We start from the raw sequence: 18,491 nt of genomic DNA, 5'->3' as shown, positions 1-18,491 counted from the left end.
ATGTGCTGGGAGCAGGCAGAGCAAAGCTGCTGGAATTCAAGAAGCAGGAAAAGCTTGAACAACAGCTCAGACTCAGACACTATTGATTTCACCACCATCAGAAATTTTGAGGCAAGCTCTCAGAAGACCTTTGCAGAGCGTTGTTTTGCATAACCCTAAACATGTTAAGATACTGTGAAGGCACCAGATGACTTCTGAACAAGGCCGTGCACATAAACAGCTCTTAGGTCTGTGCTGCAGTCCACCCCCATGCAGATCAGCATCTGGCAAGAACAGGTCTCATTTCCAGCTCAGCAGCGCTTCATAAGCCACACCAAATACCTGAGCTCATTCTGCGGCTTAGATATTTCATCCTTGTTTTCAACAAACCCAAGACTGCCAACAGTGTTTGAAGGAGAGCTTTCAACACCAGAATGACTCTCCACACCATCTTTCTTGCTTTCCTCTTCTGTTCTGTTCTTGGATGAAACTCTGCCAATAACGAGTTTGTCCCATTTCTGTTGATCAATCTCAGTCACTGGCCCAAAATGCACAAACTTCTGCTTGGGGCTGCCAGCCTTTTTATTTGCTCTGGCTTTGCGGACAGCAAAATCATCATGGTCTGCTTCTTTCACAGGGATTTCAGCTGGTGGCACAGTGTCACTGGGACATTTGACATCTTCTTCACTAGTCAGAATGAGGAATAAAAGAATCCCCCCAACATGAGACCCCAAATAATGCAAATTCAATGCTCCTAAGGTTCTGAAGGGTTTTATTTTTCAAACTCAAGGACAGATACAAACAGCTGTGGCATACTGAGGCCTAAATGGCAGATAAAATCTGATAAAAATACTGCAGACCTGCTGGGAAAACTCTGGGAGCACATCCATGAAAGCTCTTCCTTAGGGGAAATAACATAGAACACAGCCCATTCCACTCAGTTCTTCATAACACAGCCATAGTTTCTTTATTTGTTCACATAGACCCAGGCCATGCATGATGTGGAGCTGCACAACACCAGTACTCCCACCCTGTCATAGCAGAGTTCCAGCAGAATGAGAGTACTAGCAAGGGCAAGTCACTCATCCTAAACCAAGGGGGCTGAATCTTGATTTTAATGAAACATCTCAAAAGTAAAGAAGAAACTTCTAAAATCTTTAAGACAACACAATGACTGAGTTTTGATTGTATTAAAGCTACAGTAACTGCATTTTTAGGAGAATGAACAGATGGCCACCTTTAATTGAAAAATGGCATGTGCCTAAATAGGAAGGCTAGGAGTTGATATCCTTTCCTACTGGAGCCACAAGTCACCTGCATACGTTATAGCCCATCTCCACAGGGAAACAGTTAAGAAGAAGGGCTTTATACTGGCTCCTTTCACAGAGGTTTGGTTTACAATAAGAGCACATCTACAACATACAACAAGGCTCCTGAAACCCCTGCTGCCGTGACAAACAGTGCTGGTGTATTTACTCAGCACTGGAGTACAAGGCCATGAAGATACATTAACTCAGGTCTCAAAAGCAGTATAGCCACATTAATGCAAGGAGATGCTGATCTTCAGGTAATACCCCTAAGGTATAATGTCCCAAGTCCTGAAGATAGCTTTGTTAGCAGCAGCATTGTGCTACTGAGTTAGTGGTGCCACTTGGACCTTTGTGCTGTTCAACTTCGAGCAGCTTCAAAGTGGGTTGAGCCACAAGGCAAGAGGGCCCTTTCTGACATGACATTCAGAGTGTCCACCAGGGAAGTAACTATGAAACTAGTATGGTGTTCCAAATGATAGATACACATTCATCTCATGATAGATGGCATCCCTATGCAGATTTTGGACTTCTGAAAACTGAAATAGGTAAGGACTGGTTGTCGTCAAGGCATTCTTCAAGTTTAAAACCACAAGCACACACATTGGGTTGTGACAAACTAAACATGCTTCCCAAGGTGCCAATCCTGACCACAGGCAGAAACCATACCTGGGCTCCCCTGACAGTTTCAATCTTTTCCAGGTCTTCAGATCTGCTTTTGTTATAGAGGCATTCACAAAAATTGCATCTTCTCGTAGCTGAGAAAGGGTGCTTTGGCATTTCTGTTCAGCCAAATCATCTCTTTCAGTATCAGGCTCTTTCACCTGCTGTTCCTCCTCTGACTCAGTCTTCTCAGTTTGCAGAAGTGGATTTTCTTTCCTTGTCACTATTTGCCTTACTGATGCCATGTGCACCCGTCTTCTTCTAATTTAATGCACATTCCAGTTCAGCAAGAAAGATATTTCAAAGAAGCAATGATACATCAGTGTCAGTGTAAGAGATTCAGAGCACAAGAAGATAAAACTGAATTTGTAAGATTAGTTTTACATTAATTTTAGGAAATAAACATTTGAAGCTGAACTCTCTCATCTATGCTACCCTGCTCATGCACTGTTGAGACCACTTCTTAATCTGACTTCTATTCCTAGCAAGAAAAATCTTAATGTTATTACTGTAGCAAGCATTTCTGCAATAAGCTTTCTCTTAAATAGTTACAAATATCTCATTTTCATATTGTTAGCAAAGTGATTCAAGTTTTGCTCGCAAACATACTACAGAAGTTCTTTGATCTTAGAGTCATGTCATTAGCATTAGAATATTAAAATTTGGTTATGTGCTCTTCAGATGCTGGGCCAAACTAGTCATTAGAAAATGGTAATGTAATCAAATTCCAGCAACTGAAGGCACACATTGCATTACTGAAAAGAGCTACTAAATATTAAGAGAAGCTTTCTGAACGTATCAGTTATTACAGTCAAGGTCCACCGTAATGTATAGATAGTGTTTTTATCTAGGATCAGTCCTCTTTGCACAAATAGAACAAATATACTTGTTTCCTGAAGAACTGTGTCTAGTAGATACTTGTGTTCAGTGACTTCTTAAAGGTCGGTATCACTGAGCAGAAGAAAGAAGAGATTTTCTAGGCTGAAACCTTGTAACCCATGGTCTGCTGCCAATAACAATGCTGTGTAAGAAACATTAGGACTATGCGCAACTATGTGCAATTCAGTGCAGAAGAGCAGGCATACGTACTCAGTGCCTTAACTAAAGCCTTATCTAAATCTATGTTTTATGCAGAGTATTAGAAGGGCATTAGATTAAACAATGCATGCAAACATATGTATTGAAAATGTTCAGCAAAAGAGATGAGATGCAGAAATATAACTTCTAAGTTTATTCTCTGGTATTCAGGCTCATGAAGTGTCTCATGAGCTTAGATAACAGAATTGTCTAGTGTCACATTAATGTGACAATTTATGTTCCTGGTCCTGATACTCTAACAAAAACCATACAGTTAGTAATCTACATCTTTTTTATTTGTTCGTTTCACTTTATAGTAAAGCCTCTGTATTTATTTTACCCTCTATTTTTTTTTCTTTTTTGTAGCCAAAACAGCTTTTATCCTACACAGCAATGAGCCATTTGAAATTAAGCATTATAATAGAAAGAAAAAGACTATGAATGCACACCTTGCATGTTCCTGCTTTTCCACCTGCAATGGCTTTTTAGCATCTTCCAGTTTACCTTTATCTTTACTTGTGTAAGATCCAATTAAAAAGGAGTCAAATTGAACTATGTGTTTGGGTTGATTCATTCTGGCTCTCCGGATGGCAAAGTCATCCTTTTCTAAATCAGGAATTCTGCTGGATGCTTCATCTTCTGAACCAGAATCCTTCCCTTGGTAACATGTCATGAAGGGGTTGTCCTTGCGAAGGATGATGTCTGGGATGTTTCCGTTGTCTTCGCATGTAGGCTTTTTACTAACACAGAGCAGAATTAAATAAAGCTCTTGATGCATCAGGGGAGGAGAGGGCACTGGCAGCACGCATCTTCAGGTCATAAAACAAGCACAGTTATCATATACGCTCAAGGCTGCTGTTAGATTTGGCAAAGCCTTGCTATATATAAAACTTATCATATACAAGTAATAAATCAGCAAGGACTTCACACACAAAAAAATCAGCATTTAAGCTACAGCCAGAAGAACCAGTAAGAACTAGTTTAACATACTAGATGCAGTGAATGTAGTACTGTAAATGGCAGTATTAAACTTCTTGGACACTTCAAAGAAAGATATTTGATGCAGATACCTGATCCCTGGCCAACACTGATGATCCTAAAAGAGCAGAGATTTGTCACTTTTTCTTCTTAATGGCTCTGTTTTTTTAAAAAGAGCTGAGTAATAACTGAGGCTGCTTGCCCTAATATTCTTAACCGCTTTTCTTCTCACACACATCCATTCTTGATTCTTTCCCTAACTAACCTTCACCTCCTCCCAGAATAAGCCCTGTATGCCAATGCTGACATACAGTAGCTACAGTGACAGTATCAGTACTCAATGATGCTGGCATGCTGCAACACACTGCCATCTGCTTTGGTCAGAAATGTGACTGATACCAACACAGCCTTGATGTTACTGAAGATTACAATAAAGACCCTTAACAGCTGGTGCCCAGAAAGATTAAGCTTATTTTAACTTGTAACAGTCAATACTCTTAAGCAAACTGAAAGGACAGATGGCAAGAGTTAGGCGACTCTCACATTTAAAAGTGAAAATTGCATTTATTGATAATTTAGGAAGTTGGATATTAAGCAGCACACTGCTCCATGCAGTACTTTTGTAGGCCGCAAATATCTTGCATTTCCTTTCATATAGTACACCTTGCTATACCAAGAGAAAAAGAGAGTATCACAAAAGATTAAGCAGACTGACATTAAGAAAGAAAATCTAAACAGCTCAGGGGTTGCATTGAGTTTCTATAATATCAAAAAAAAAGGAATGGTAGTGTTATAAATAGCTGTTTTTTAAAACATTTTAAAGCCCTGCAAGCCTGCTCTACACACCACTTATTTTGTGGCCTCAGCTGCCCTTTCAAAATACTGTTGAACACAGTTGCTGGAGATAGTTATGGGGAAGATCAGCCTGGCTCAGGCTCAGAGGACAGAGCAGCAATATGAATCTGCCTGCCTTCACCTTGCTATGTTGCAATGCACAGGAACTCCAGTTAGCAATGTGGAGAGCTTGCTCTCAAACTAGCCAAAGGCAACTTCTTTCTTAGGTATCTCTGAAGGACTGAGATTTCATTCAAAGCAACAAACAACACTAGCCCATGGTGCTCCAAAGGGAACTGCTGCCCCTCTCCCTCATCGCATCTCTGTTCACAACAGCTTCAGAAACAGCTGGAATAGATGGCTTTGAGCTGCTTTGCATACACTCTCCATCAGCTAGGGTGGTCCAATTCCTTAGCCTTCACTTAGAACAACACTACAACAGTCTTCCATCACTTTCTTCCATAAAGGAATATGGTAATAAGTTTATTAAGCATGTTGACTCTTGTATTCACCAATGACAACAGCCCTACAAGGTCATCTTCAGGTTCAAATTTCACTGTTGGACAGGTATATTACGTCATTCAATTCTAAACCGCAGGTTTTAAATACACAAGCATAATTTGCCCGAATCCAATTTGCTTTTTAAACCTGCACTACAGTAAATACAAGAATACCACCAGGGAAAGAGTCTGATTTTCCTTCATGGTGTCTTAAGACATCTTTCCTTCCCCCCTCCACCCCACTGGAAGAATATGAAAGCCTTAAAGAAAAAGCCGACACACCGTGCCTAATGTTTTAGGCACAAAGGAAAATAGCTATCTAAGTCATATATGCTGGGACTTCTTCTCCCAGATAAGCCAGGGTATGTACAATTAACCTAGTTTTTCTCCCAGATAAGCTAGGGTATATATGATTAACTTATTTTTACTTCAATCAGACTTTACTACAGGTACCATCACCATTTTCTGAAATATAATAATCTGGAAATAATTTTCAGAAGCCTGGACATAAAGGGCATGTACAAAATAACACAACACTCCATTAAATTTTGTTTATATATACTTCTTAAATGAAAATCAATGACTATTTACTGAGCTGGTTAGGTTTGTTTATATGCTTAGTTTTTAAGAGCTATAACTAAGTGATTATTCAGTAAAAACTGCTGTATTTTTCAACCTTATGCCTGCCAATCCTACTGAAGCTTGAGAGCATCAAATGCAGCATTTCCAAGAAGGGTGGTTTTGGCAACAAAGAAATAGTGAGTTATAACACCCAAAAGAACAACTATGAGTTCACTGCAATAAAAAAACTGAAAAACTTTGAGCTTTTAGTATGTAACTAGACTTCAGCTATCAGTTTCTAGGTTAAGTATGTTTTCCATTCATTTACATTTTGTTTTTAATGGAATCAGAGATTAGCTGTGATGTTTCGGGGTCTCCTGAATTAGTCTATGATGTTCTCAAAAATGTTTTTTAAGGCAAATTTACCATAGAGATAGTAAAGACTGTGGATCTGAAGCCTGCAATGGACCAGAATTCCCAGCAGATTTGCAAGTTATTCTTGCACACCCAGCTCCAGCCCCTGCAGAAACAGCACCCGGGTCTACGCTGGTACAGAAGGTGTCAGACTGTGGGCATTTGCACTCCCTTTAGCAGGGTCTCATACAGGCCTGTGGATCCCTATACAGCATTTTAAAACAATAAAAGGGTTTTGCATGCTTATGCACTGTTAAGAATCCATGTCCCTTCTGCAACAAGCATGCAAAAAATGTTTGCTCACATTTCTCTCTTACATCCTCCTCTCCATTATCTATTACAACACACCTGATTATCCTCTTTTTAAGGAATCTCCATGTATCTGATCCTTACCTTTCAGATACAACAGTGTAAATAAGAGACAGATGCAGACAATAAGCAAGCAAGGAGGATCACACGTCAATAAAACAACATGCTGTAAAGAGACAATATGCTCCTTTGGGAAGGCGGAATGCTTTCTGACACGCATTTGTATAGCATCTAGTTTAATCAAGCCTTTTCCTGCAACATGCTGCATCAATGGAGATAAGTACTTAGATTCCAAGCAAAAAATACATTTGCATACAAGTTCAAATCCTTCCCATGCTGGACCCAGAAAGGTCTCCTACTGAGTTTCAGCTTTAGGAACAATTAGATGCCTTGTAGAACTCAAAGTCACAGTAGGTGTCCTCCAGAGGTCAATACGTTGAGAGGAAACAGCCTGTAAACAACTCAGAGGAACTGCAATTAAACTGACAACCTCAGGTAAAAAAAGAGGCTTCTATCATAGACAGATGAGGGAATAAGAGAGGTGAAAGAAAAATTAATTAGAATACAGAAACCAGATGGAATGAGATTTGCTCAGTGTCATTAGTGCATGGAAATTCGAACTTGATGTCAAGAAGAGAGAGAAAATGGAGAAGTTCAAAGAACAAGGAATGACAATGAGACATTAAGAAAGATGATTAAATGGCTCCCTTGCATCCTGAAGTGTCACTGCTAAATTCTTCCCTTCTCTTCACCCACCATTCTTCCACTTACACATACAAATAATTTTCCTAACAGACCTCTAACCCCAGTGCCTTTTCTGCTGTGTTTTCCAACAGTCTCCGGGGCAGGCTCCTACTTCACTATGGTGAAGCTTAGGCTACGAAGCTCTGCTCTTTGACCCTCAGAGCTGGAGCAGACAAACAGCAACTCTTCCTTCCTCCAGCTGCCAGATTCCACAGGATGCTTCCACTGAGAGCCAGGAAGGAAAACAGCTTGTTATTTTGCCTCCCTTCTCCTTCTGGCCTCTCAGGACAACAGACTGCACAAGGAAAGAGGAGACCCAATTCCCTGCCAAAGAACCACACATTCGATCTCATGTGCTTCTTTCATGGCAATCAAGCCACTGGATCAAGCACAGGGTTGGAAAGGGGACTCTCAATGCGGTGGGCATCCTTCAAATGCAAATGCAAATGCAAACAGCACTATTTGCTGTGCACTGTACAACGCAATGCAGTAATCTGCATTACTACCTAATGTACATTACTACCAAGGCTAGTACTACAGCCTTGGGCTCAGAACAGGAGTATGCTAATATTCTAGCGGTTTATGGATTCCTGATTGAGTTTGAAGGACTAATATATGACAGATAGTAACTCTTTATTAGTATCTGGCTTTGCTAAAGTAGTGCCCCACAACCATACACAAACACTGGTTCATAACAGCTTGACAGCAGTCAAGCAAACCTGAGAAGATATATGACATCGAATATACTGTGACTATATGAGTATGACACACCTGTATATGGCTACAGACAAGCTCCACTGTGTTATAAACAAGCTCTATCACATAAGAGCTGTACTGTTTACTACTATATTTCAAAGTCCAGACTATAGATCCATATCTATCTTCTAAACTAATCACTATCCAGAAATTCACCCTACAATCAAAAAAAAAGTGTTTTGGACAGGAGGAGATTTAACACTTGCCCTTCAGCCAAAACATTTTGATAATTTATAAGAGCCTAGTCTTCTGACATGTTGGTTAAAACTCTGCTTTGCAGGCCATCCCCATGAGAAAAATGAGATTTGACATAAGGATCTGATATCAGATGATAGAAAGGCACAGGTAGTGAGCCTAGCCATCATTCAGCTTTTGAGTTAAAGAACAGGAAATAACGAAATTGAACAACATCCAAAAATAAATAACACAGGTAACAAGTGAATAACTACTGATACTCCATGCCAAAGTCAGTCAAATTATGATTGCTGAACTATGCCTCCATGCTTTAACTGGTACATGTGTTAACAAGTACTTTACTCTTATAGCTCCTGCCATTAAAAAGAAATGCATCATTTATTAACACAGCTGAAATTCTTAATCACCTAAAAAGTGTAGTTCATAAAACTAAACAATTCCATTGGCAACAAGTGAAGTAAGTTTCAAAACTTCACCTAAACAAGACATTTTTAATGTACATTTATATGGTTTGTTTTTTTTTAAATGCAAGAAAGCATTAGATGGAAGGGGACAAGTTGTCTGTGTAGTAGTTTTCCTGGAGTCTGTTTACATTATGCTTGTAAGATGATACAATTTCTCAGCACAAATGTAGTTAGCCTCATACAACTCTGCAATCACAAGCCTTTTCAGACCAAGACCTTCACTAGTAATTGTGAGTGCTTAGCAGACTGGGCTTTTGTTAGGAGAAGTGAAATCACAGGAGATCAAGGAAACGCACACTTCAGCCAATCCTAAAAACGTGCAGCGTGCACAATTTCCCACAATGCTGGGCTAACCTGCCATAGCGCTGGGCTGCTGACATGACCGTAATGCCAGCTTGTTCAAGCCTTCTTAACTTTTTCATCTCTTCTGCATCTTTCCCCTTGGGTGCTGATGTTTCTTTTGCACTACATGAAGGAGACTGGTCTACGGAATTTCCTTCATTTTGATTCAAACCTACTTGACTTTTAAGGGAGCTTGCCTCAGGAGCGATGGAGCTCACTTTCTCCTTTTCACACAGTCCTGATGTCTCATTCTGTTCTTCTTCTATGGTTTCAGGGTGGGGTTTGCTATTGAATTATACAAGGTAGTTTAACGTATGCTGTGCCTGAAACATACACTTATTTATTATAAGCACATTTTGTTGATATCAAGATGCCAAGTGATATGCTGATAAATGATGTGGGAAGAGAATTATGCTCTTTAACAGAAGTTGCTTCTTAGGCCAATTCAGAAAGTGAACTAACAGCTGACAAAACCAGCATGCAGAAACACATTGTCACAGCAAGATAAACTGTACTGGTGTATAGAATACAACATAAAAATAAATTGATTTAAAAAAGAAAAAAAAAAAGAGCAAAAAATGTTACCTATTTTGATTGAATACATCACACACTACTTACAAGTACTGTTTGCCAATGAGTAACTGTCTTGAGAACTGAGACAGATCATTCAAAACATATTTGTCCAGCTGTGGGTTTGAGTCAACATCCATCAACATCCAACCAACATCTTTGTCAAACACAAGCTTACATTAACCAACATCTTTGTCAAACACAAGCTATACATTGTGTTGTATGGTAAATGATGACATCAAGACAATGACTTTCCACTTACTGCTTTTCCAGCACCTTGGTCAATCGCTACAAACAATTTCTCAGTACCATCTCAGCAAGAGATTTACTACAGCTTCATATGGCTTATGAAAAAAATGAAAATCAGGCAAGTAGTAAAGCATCATCACTGATGAAGAGTTGAACAGGCCAGTCTTACCTGAAAGGTCTGTCTCCTAACGGAGAAGTTGCTGTGCTCCAGCTCTTTCGATACTCTTCCCGTTCAGCTTTCTTTTTCCGAAGTGGAGCAGGTACATAGAAAGTCTGATTACTTTTGTTCGGGAGGTACTGGTTAAAAGGCACAGCTGATTTAGGTTCACCGTGTGAGGTCCGCCGCGCCAGCATATCATCTTTTTTCACATCTGGCATCTTTCTGTGTGGCAGGTCCGTTTCCGAGTCACTTCCTCTCCCTAGTGCGAAGGAAGAAAAAAATTCCCTCTTCACTTTCATCCATTAAAATAAATTATAAATCACAAAAGACATCACCAAAAAATTGCACTTAGCATGTGAGCACCAAAAAATTAGGCTACTTCTACCTGTATTTGTATTTTAAAATCAGCCACTGAAGGTAGTAGCCGTAATATCTACATAGAGAGTAAACTTTTTTTTCCATCAACCCTTCTTTTCTACCCCTGAAAAACTCATCTTTAGCCATAGGTCAAACAAAAAACCTCAGGGTCAGATTAAACCCGATTTACCAATCACACAGTACAGCTACAGAAGCTTACCTGACTAAAGCCCAAATAACTCCTAGTTGTACCTATAGGTATGTTTGACCTGATTCACACTCTTGACTTACTTATGCATAGCATATGCTCAAACAAAAAAGGGCTGCATGCCATATATTTACAGAATGGCAGGAATCCATGGATGCTTCTACACGCACATATTAACGTCAATTTGAATGCACATACCAGATTTTGATCAAAGACAATTATTCACTGACTTTGATCAAAATCTGAGGATAAACATCAGCTGCTATAAACTATAAATCTCAGATGGTCTCTCTCCAGTCTCACTGGTTTCTTGGTCAATCAGTCTAGCACACTGCAAAATAGACAGAGGGACTTGATTCTCAGATGGAAAGGTACAAGAAGAGAGAGAAGGGGTCTTGGGATTTAGAGGTTATGTCAGTATCGCAAAGACTGAAGAATACTCTCTGGCAAAGAAAATAAATTGAGAGAAAAAAGAGAGTTACACAGAATATGATCAACAGAGCTGAGTGACTACTTTAGTTTGCTCAAAATTTTTGTTCAAAGCCTCCTGATATTTACAACCCATTTTGGTGGGATTGGACTTTTCCAACTTGAAAACAAAACTCCCAGTGGTAGAACAAATACCTTAAGGAGCATTTGCAGTGGAAGTGCCCTCATAGGCATTTTTTGGAAGGCACTTAATTGACATTCACTAGATTCCCTGAACCATCATGAGCCTTTTCAAGTAATTCACAAAGAAGCTACGTAAATAGTTCTCTCCCAGCAGTGTAAGTAACATGACCACGGGTCTGGTTTGATGAGTGAAATTGAGCCATTTCTCCCACCAGCATTCAGATCTGCTCCCAGCTTTGGAGCAACAGATGCTTCTGGCCCTTGGCTCCTTTGCAACACTTGCATTAGTAATTGCAATAGCTATTCCCCTTTTTGGAGTGAGGGGAAGCCACCCTGGTTGCGTCCTCTTGCTAGTTCACCACACTAGTAAATTACTAGCTAATTCACTGAGCTACCTAATGAACAACTGAAAACAATGAAATAATAAAAATCGCAAGTAGCATTTGTGTATAATTCAAAGTGGAGGAAGGAAAAGAGGTCTAAATATGCTAGGAATGTTATTTGCAAAGAGCTTTTGCAGCAACTTGAGCCATGTTTGCTTGGAGAGAGATGAAGAAGAGTGAAAGGGAACAGCAAGAAAAGACAAGACAATGGAAATGAGCTAGTTAGACAAAAACCACAACGTACTTTTTGCCAGTAATCTTTTGCTTGAGCAATTTTTGTTAAGAGCATATGATAAGTGGCACCATGACTGGTAACCTGAGTTTATGTCTAAACAAAATTGGAGGCACAACCACAGAATCACGGATGTCTGAGGACAGCTGAGGTTTGAAGAGCTGTAGTATCACTAGACTGAGCAGAGCCACAGAGTAGCTAAAAGAAAATGAAGATCCCTTACTGTTACTTGGAAATCTGTTTGCTTTTGACTTTGTTCTGCTCTTTATTTTTGTATCACATGAAAATCAGTCTTGAACCAGCAGATAGCAATGCTGCAATAGATATCCACAGCAGCAGAACAGATTCCTCTCCCCATTACTGATGTTATCTACCAGCATCCCCAAGTTGAGTTCTTCAAAGACAACTTCTGTATTCATATTTTACTACTGAAATTATTTTCCACTCAAATTTGCAAAAAAGCACTTGAATCAGAAGTACCAAATGGAAGATGCAGCCGTGCTCTACATTTACAACCTTAACTTTGCTGTTCTGCATTTCCAAGTAGAAGACGACGTTTCTACCAGTTTCCACAACCTGTAACAAGCAGTTACACACCAAAGACATGCACAGATCCTTCATACAAGGATTCACACACAACTGCTGGCCAAGCAGAGGATTTTATTCATTCCTGAGTACATTAGCAACTCTACGGGCAGGTCAGTCTTCAATTCTACTGTGTTTTAAACAAACTGATCTGCTTACCCCTGGTTTTGTTTGCTTTTTGTTAAGGGACACCAGAGCAGTTCCTAACAGTGGGGCTAATCACAGATACATTTGTGAAGGTAGTATTACTTATTACTTCCACCTAAATTAATCATCACCTTAGGATCACTTAAATCATCTTCACTCATTTATTTTTTTTTCATTCTACAATAGGAAGGAATCATAGTTTTATTTCACTACCATATGATTTGGTTTATAAAGCTCCTGTCTGAAAGCAGAGAGGAGTAATGCAAGCAGGACCTTTTACTCTATCCAGCTTTTCATATACATTATTTCTATCAAAAAGTACGTGCAGCTGAGCAAAACACTGGCCTGCTGGGGCCACAGAAAAGGTTTGACAGAAAAAAGGTCAGCCAAGCTACACCTCACCTGCAACTCTTAGAGGAGACAGCTGTGAAGTTATGGCAACAGCAAGCAGGGAAAATAGGACGCGTTAGAAAGGGTTGGCTCTCAAGTCATACATGAGCACACATCTGCATGCACCCTGGGTCTTGGATATGCTTAAAAGACTAATTTTTAAGAAAAAGCTTTGTATGCTTGCTTCTTATTTTGTGTTTGTTATGGACTCAAGAATGTGACAAGATAATATGTCTTAGCTGTGGCAACCAACCAACCACAGAACCTTCCTAAAATCTCCTAATAGGGCAGCAGCTGTATTAGGAAGCAGCTACAGGACATATGTAACTGGCTGCCCACCAGCTCCAAGTAGGCAGCGACACTGGACACTCCTTGATCACCCAGAATGGAGCAACACTTCTTAATTAGGACATGTGAGGTGTTTCTGTTTGCCAACACCACACTCCGTCTCATTTGGGAAGGCAGAAAAATGTTTCATACACTGGAGACTGTGCTCTGCTCAGTGTCTGAGGGGGCATGAGGCTGCTTCAGGGAATCAGCCCCAGTAGCTGGTTCTGGATTGTCAACCAGCAATGGTCCCAGTACCATAGGCCACTCAAAACAGCAGAGCAGATCCTAGCCCTACTTTCTCCACAGCTAGTTCTTAATTCAGCTGTGATACCAACTCTCCCTGACAGCTTTTCAGTTTTAAGGAGTTTCCCATCACCTCAGGAAATCTCTCATGTGTCCGGTTATGATTAGAACCAGTTTCTTTCACACTGCCAAGAGCAGTACGAACATCTGGTTCCTACCAAAAAGTCTTTTTGCCCTTCCTTTTTTTTTTTTAATTAAATAAATAATATTACAAAGGAGAAGTGGTTCATGTGTGGAATGTAACTTCATGTGATGATAAAGTACGACTGATTCACCCATTCAGCAGGAAAGTAACCATGCAAAGGGAGACTTAATCAAGCATCCTTTTATTGTGTACTAGAATTCTGATCCCAACAGGTAACCTAAGTGCATGCTTCACACCTACTCCTAGCAAATCCCCCCTCATGCAGCACGCTGAGTTTACAAGCCTCTGGAAGACCCTGGGAATCAGAGAAGAAAGGCAGAAAAGCAGCACCCTTTCTGTAAGCTTACAGCTGCATGTCTTCACTCAAAGGTGTACAAAGATGGCCACAACTCTGATGCCAGGAGCTATTAATGTGCACAGTTTTCTAAATACCATGAAAACAAATAGGATATTCAGTAAAATGTTGTACATAAGACTTCAAAACTTTGTCAAGTTTTCGATATATTTCTACTTCATTTTTCTGCCCAGGGTTTACTTAGGCAAACATTTTATTCACTTCTGTACTTCCCTTGTTCCTGAGTTTTATTTCTTGCTCCAGATTAGTTTATAAATTAAAATGAGTCTGCATAACATCCTCTTACACCGTAACCCAGAAAATCAGTCTTCTCATCATAAAGTTATACTGCAATGATGTAACTCATTTTCCAATGCTATGCTATCCTAGCTGAGACAGACTTCAAGTAAGTTGTTGGCAAAGTCATCTATACTTCAGGGAGCACAAATCAGCATTTACAGAGAAGTTCACCCATCAGATTAGAGGCTGTGTCCCACTTCCGAATGGTACATTTGCTCCAGAAATGTTAGTTATATATCACAATGTTAGGCATGTGCCACGTTGTGACCAGTACTTACCATCACTGCTCCCTCTGAGCACTACATCTGGAGATGGTGTCTGCTGCGAGCGGGAGCCAAAGGAGTCCAGACTGTCAAAGGAATCATCTCTGCCGTGGCGAGGTGGGGAGAGGGAATCACTGCGTTCAGAGTCCCAGCAGTCTATATAGCCGCTGTCACGAATGCTGCGCTTTGGGCTCTCAATATCCTCTGTTTCCTACAGGGATGCACAGCAAGTACCTCTTCATAAAGAAGCCACTGACATACCCGTGAGATCCATTACACATCAGAAAACAAAGCACCTTCCCAAATACTAAAAATACCCTCCCCCCAAAATAGGTTTCCTTATTTTCTTCTCCTTTGCCCCTTCAAAACAAAAGTGCAAGCCTGCAATAAACCCCAATTTTATGCTGATTAAGAGAAAACCCGAACTCATTTAGCACAATGACCTGAGAAAGAGTTGCAATAGGCAAGTTAATAAAGTGATCAAAACCGAAAGTAACCTGAAACTTGTCGTCCATAGTCCATAGCACAGGCAAAGGCACTACAGTTTTAACATTGTGCTTGCATCAGGTTTAAGTCTGCTGCTTTCCAAAAGATTCCCCCCCCTCCCCTTGCCCATCTATTGTATCTGGCTGGGACACCAGCAGACAGCATTTGCTGCTGCTGCTTCAGCTCGGCAAAATAATGAAGCAGTGTGTCCCAGCCTCCCTCTACCTTGAAGAGAAATTCCTGTTATGAAAGAGGGATGTCTTTCTCAAGCAATCAGCAATGAAAAATATGCAAAACGCTTTTCCTGATGCCTCAGAAGAATTCAGTTGTGCTCTTTACTCTTTGCCAGCTCCTGGCTCTGGGGGATATGAAAGCACTTGTAGCTGACCCACATGTTCAGAGCAGGGAGAACAATGGTTGTCTTTGACAGCCCTGTGATTATAAATTCTTTCCAGTGCAAGCAGCACATACTAAAACACTGAAACTCCAGCAGAGGAAAAGGTCAATAGAAGCCATCCTCACCCTTGCATTATAATAAATCCCTTGTTTTAGAGAGTGTCTTAACATTAATTATAATCGCACAGGCTGAGAAAAAACAAAAATAACTACGTTCAGTCAAAGATAAATCTGTTTTTTTCTCTCCCGACAGTAAGTAAAGTCAGAGATGTGGGTGCCATTATCAGACTGACATTTTGTGACCCAAAGAGGCTGGAATGTGATGCTTTTTTTTCTTTTTTCCCCCAGAAGCATTTGAATATTAATTCCTAATTGCAAAGCACCCCCTGCTTTCCACTAGCTGGAGCACAATGGTTATGTTGAGCGCAGCTCGTACTGTTGCTGACTGCTAAGGTTTTACCCATTAATATTGCCAATGAGAGAAAATCAATTGGGAACATCACAGTATGCTACAGCAGGCCGCCTCCACAAGAAAGCATGTTTGCTGAAGAAGCGATGGACAGACAAGAGCTCTGTATTAACATGCCAAGACTTTCGTGCTGGAAAAGAAGGATGCTTGAAGCAAGCCCCAAAGTCCTGCAGACTTTTCAGGAAGAGGGCTTAATTAGTGCCACTCACTGCTACTCTGCCAAAAAATACATCAAGGGCAGTAGCAAAGGTCACCTAAGGCCAAGCTAAACTGTGGTAACGTCATTAAGTAACCCCACTGCAAATTGAAGTGGAAGTATTTTCTAAAAACAAATAAAATGTATATATAATAAGTTTGTAACTAAATGCTATGCAACTTCCTTCCCAGGACTGCTTAGTGAGCTAAAATACTGACAGAAACACTAGACAACAAAGATCTGTCTCCCTGAAATCTGCATGAGTTGCACACATCCAAGAACAAATCTAAAAATCCTATCAACATCCCGTTCGTGACATTATCAAAAAATCTTTTAAAAATCCAAATTCCCTAAATCCTCTCATACCAATCAGCTATTCTCAATCCTCAGGCACACTTCCATTTTCCTAAATTACTGAATGACACAGAACTATTCAGCAGCTTCAGGGACTTAAAATTGGGCAAAAAGCCAATCACTATCTCTCAGACTTTGAAAATAGTCCAATTGTGAACTAATGAGTTCTACAGACCCTATTTTCAAAAGCCTGTTGATGTTAATTTTGCATGCTGCTCATCAGGAATTAGAAGGCAGGCACCAGGATGGGATCCTAGACTTCTGTAAACATGTTCTTTACAGCCTTCCCCTTGGCAAAGCTACTCTCCCAGCCCAGTGCCATCTCACGGACGGGTACTTGTCCTACCTTGAACAAATGTCATCTCCCAAATATTATCAATGGGAAAGTGGCTATCTGTGGGACTGATAACACTGTAATACAACACACAGCAGCACATTAGCCTTTCATATTACCTACTTAAATACACAGTATGTGACTGAGTGGCAGTAAAAGTGTGATTGCCAAATATAAGATGTGTGTCTCCAGGAAGTTCCACCCACCAAATATAATCAAAAAGCCATGGATGTTTTTTCATTGGGATTTTCTATTTTAGAAGAAGAATGTGTACCCAAATAGTTAATGAAATTAAAAACAGAGTAGCATGAATAAAATTAGAAATAAATAGACCTTTCAGTATGAGAAGTAGAAAAAGATGAGTCGGAGACAACTTACATCTGAGCTGGTTTTTGATTTGCTTATTAAAAAAGGAGGGCAAAGAGGATTTATAACAGAAAAACTAAACCAGACTGAATTCATGATCTATTTAATTATTAAATTCCGTGGAAAAAAATGCCAGTAGAGAATGTGATAAAGTGTCTTTTCATCACTCAAGCTCAGCTATAAAGAACATCAGAGTGTTGCACAGCATGATTAACATGTTCTATTTTACAACCAAATTCTCTTCAAATGCAGTTCCAGACAAGCCCAAAATTGCCAGTGGGACATACTGCAGGGCTGCAGAAGTAGGGAGGTGACCTTAAAATAAGTCACCAGTGACCCTCAATAACAGCACCACCTAAACAAGACTTCTCAGGACTGCGAAGTGCTTTGTTTTTATGATAAAGGAATATATAGCTTTGAGATTTTATGAGATCTCTACTCTGCTCCCAGTTCCAACATCTGCAACAAATTAAGTACAGCCTCTTGCTTTTTTCTCGACCTGCAGTAGTCTGCACTGCCCAGCCAGGCACCCCACAATCATCAGCTCCCTGGAGAATGTTGCCTTTCAGCCCCAGCCTACTTCATCCCACAAAAGAGCTCAAGAAAAGGACCTCTAAAACGCTCTGATGATTCGTTTGATGGGTAAACATCACCAGGAAAAAAGAGGGGTCACATGCTGCGAGACTGAACATTAAAATATAAACCATGATACCATGCAGCACTAACATTATAACAACCTGCACCTTGACAATTTTTCTGCGCTAGCTCCCTTGTCCATTCTTCTCACCTTTCACAGACTCTTTGGAGTGGGGACTGCTTCTTCCTTGCATCTTCTATTTGGAAACAACTCAAGCATTACCTTTATTTCTTTATTGCTTAGGCTCAGTCATATTAACTCATGAGAGCCGAAGTCCCAAGTGATTAACACAGGTCATTTCAAATGAAGACCAAAAAAACCTCTACAGAGAAGGAGGATGTTCTCTTTTCCTCTCCATTTCTACCAGCTTATTCACAGGAACTGGGCTCACAAACAGAAATTCTACCCATTTTGTTAAAGCTTTCTGGTCTATTTAGGGTATAGGAGCTGCTATCAGTCAACCAAGTATTTCTTCCTCTCCAGCAGCAATCTGGTGCAGGCTTTCTGAGATCCCAGGATGAAGGACTGCAGCTGGTCCAGATGCAGTAGTACAGAACTCAAG

At 40.2% G+C, this 18,491-nt stretch overlaps 1 protein-coding gene across 5 annotated transcripts in view; it reads right to left on the bottom strand.

The window, feature by feature from the left end:
• Positions 1 to 18,491, bottom strand: part of LIMCH1 (LIM and calponin homology domains 1) — a 180,441-nt gene that overhangs the window by 51,294 nt on the left and 110,656 nt on the right. For 4 of the 5 annotated variants that reach the window (XM_061471599.1, XM_061471607.1, XM_061471618.1 and 1 more), the window contains 6 exons: positions 14,707 to 14,902; positions 10,112 to 10,361; positions 9,136 to 9,408; positions 3,476 to 3,766; positions 1,956 to 2,210; positions 322 to 666 (listed from right to left, as the gene is read on the bottom strand). In XM_061471599.1, coding sequence (XP_061327583.1) covers positions 322 to 666; positions 1,956 to 2,210; positions 3,476 to 3,766; positions 9,136 to 9,408; positions 10,112 to 10,361; positions 14,707 to 14,902 — 1,610 coding nt within the window. The remainder of the gene's footprint in view (positions 1 to 321; positions 667 to 1,955; positions 2,211 to 3,475; positions 3,767 to 9,135; positions 9,409 to 10,111; positions 10,362 to 14,706; positions 14,903 to 18,491) is intronic. The other variant, XM_061471636.1, reaches the window with a different exon arrangement.

Source organism: Pezoporus flaviventris, unplaced genomic scaffold, assembly GCF_033815535.1.
Source record: "Pezoporus flaviventris isolate CSIRO_AGI_PZ_B2104156 unplaced genomic scaffold, CSIRO_AGI_Pfla_v1 ptg000002l, whole genome shotgun sequence".
NCBI lineage: Eukaryota > Metazoa > Chordata > Aves > Psittaciformes > Psittacidae > Pezoporus > Pezoporus flaviventris.
Note: the sequence above shows the minus strand (reverse complement) of the source record. Positions and strands in the feature narration are given on the sequence as shown.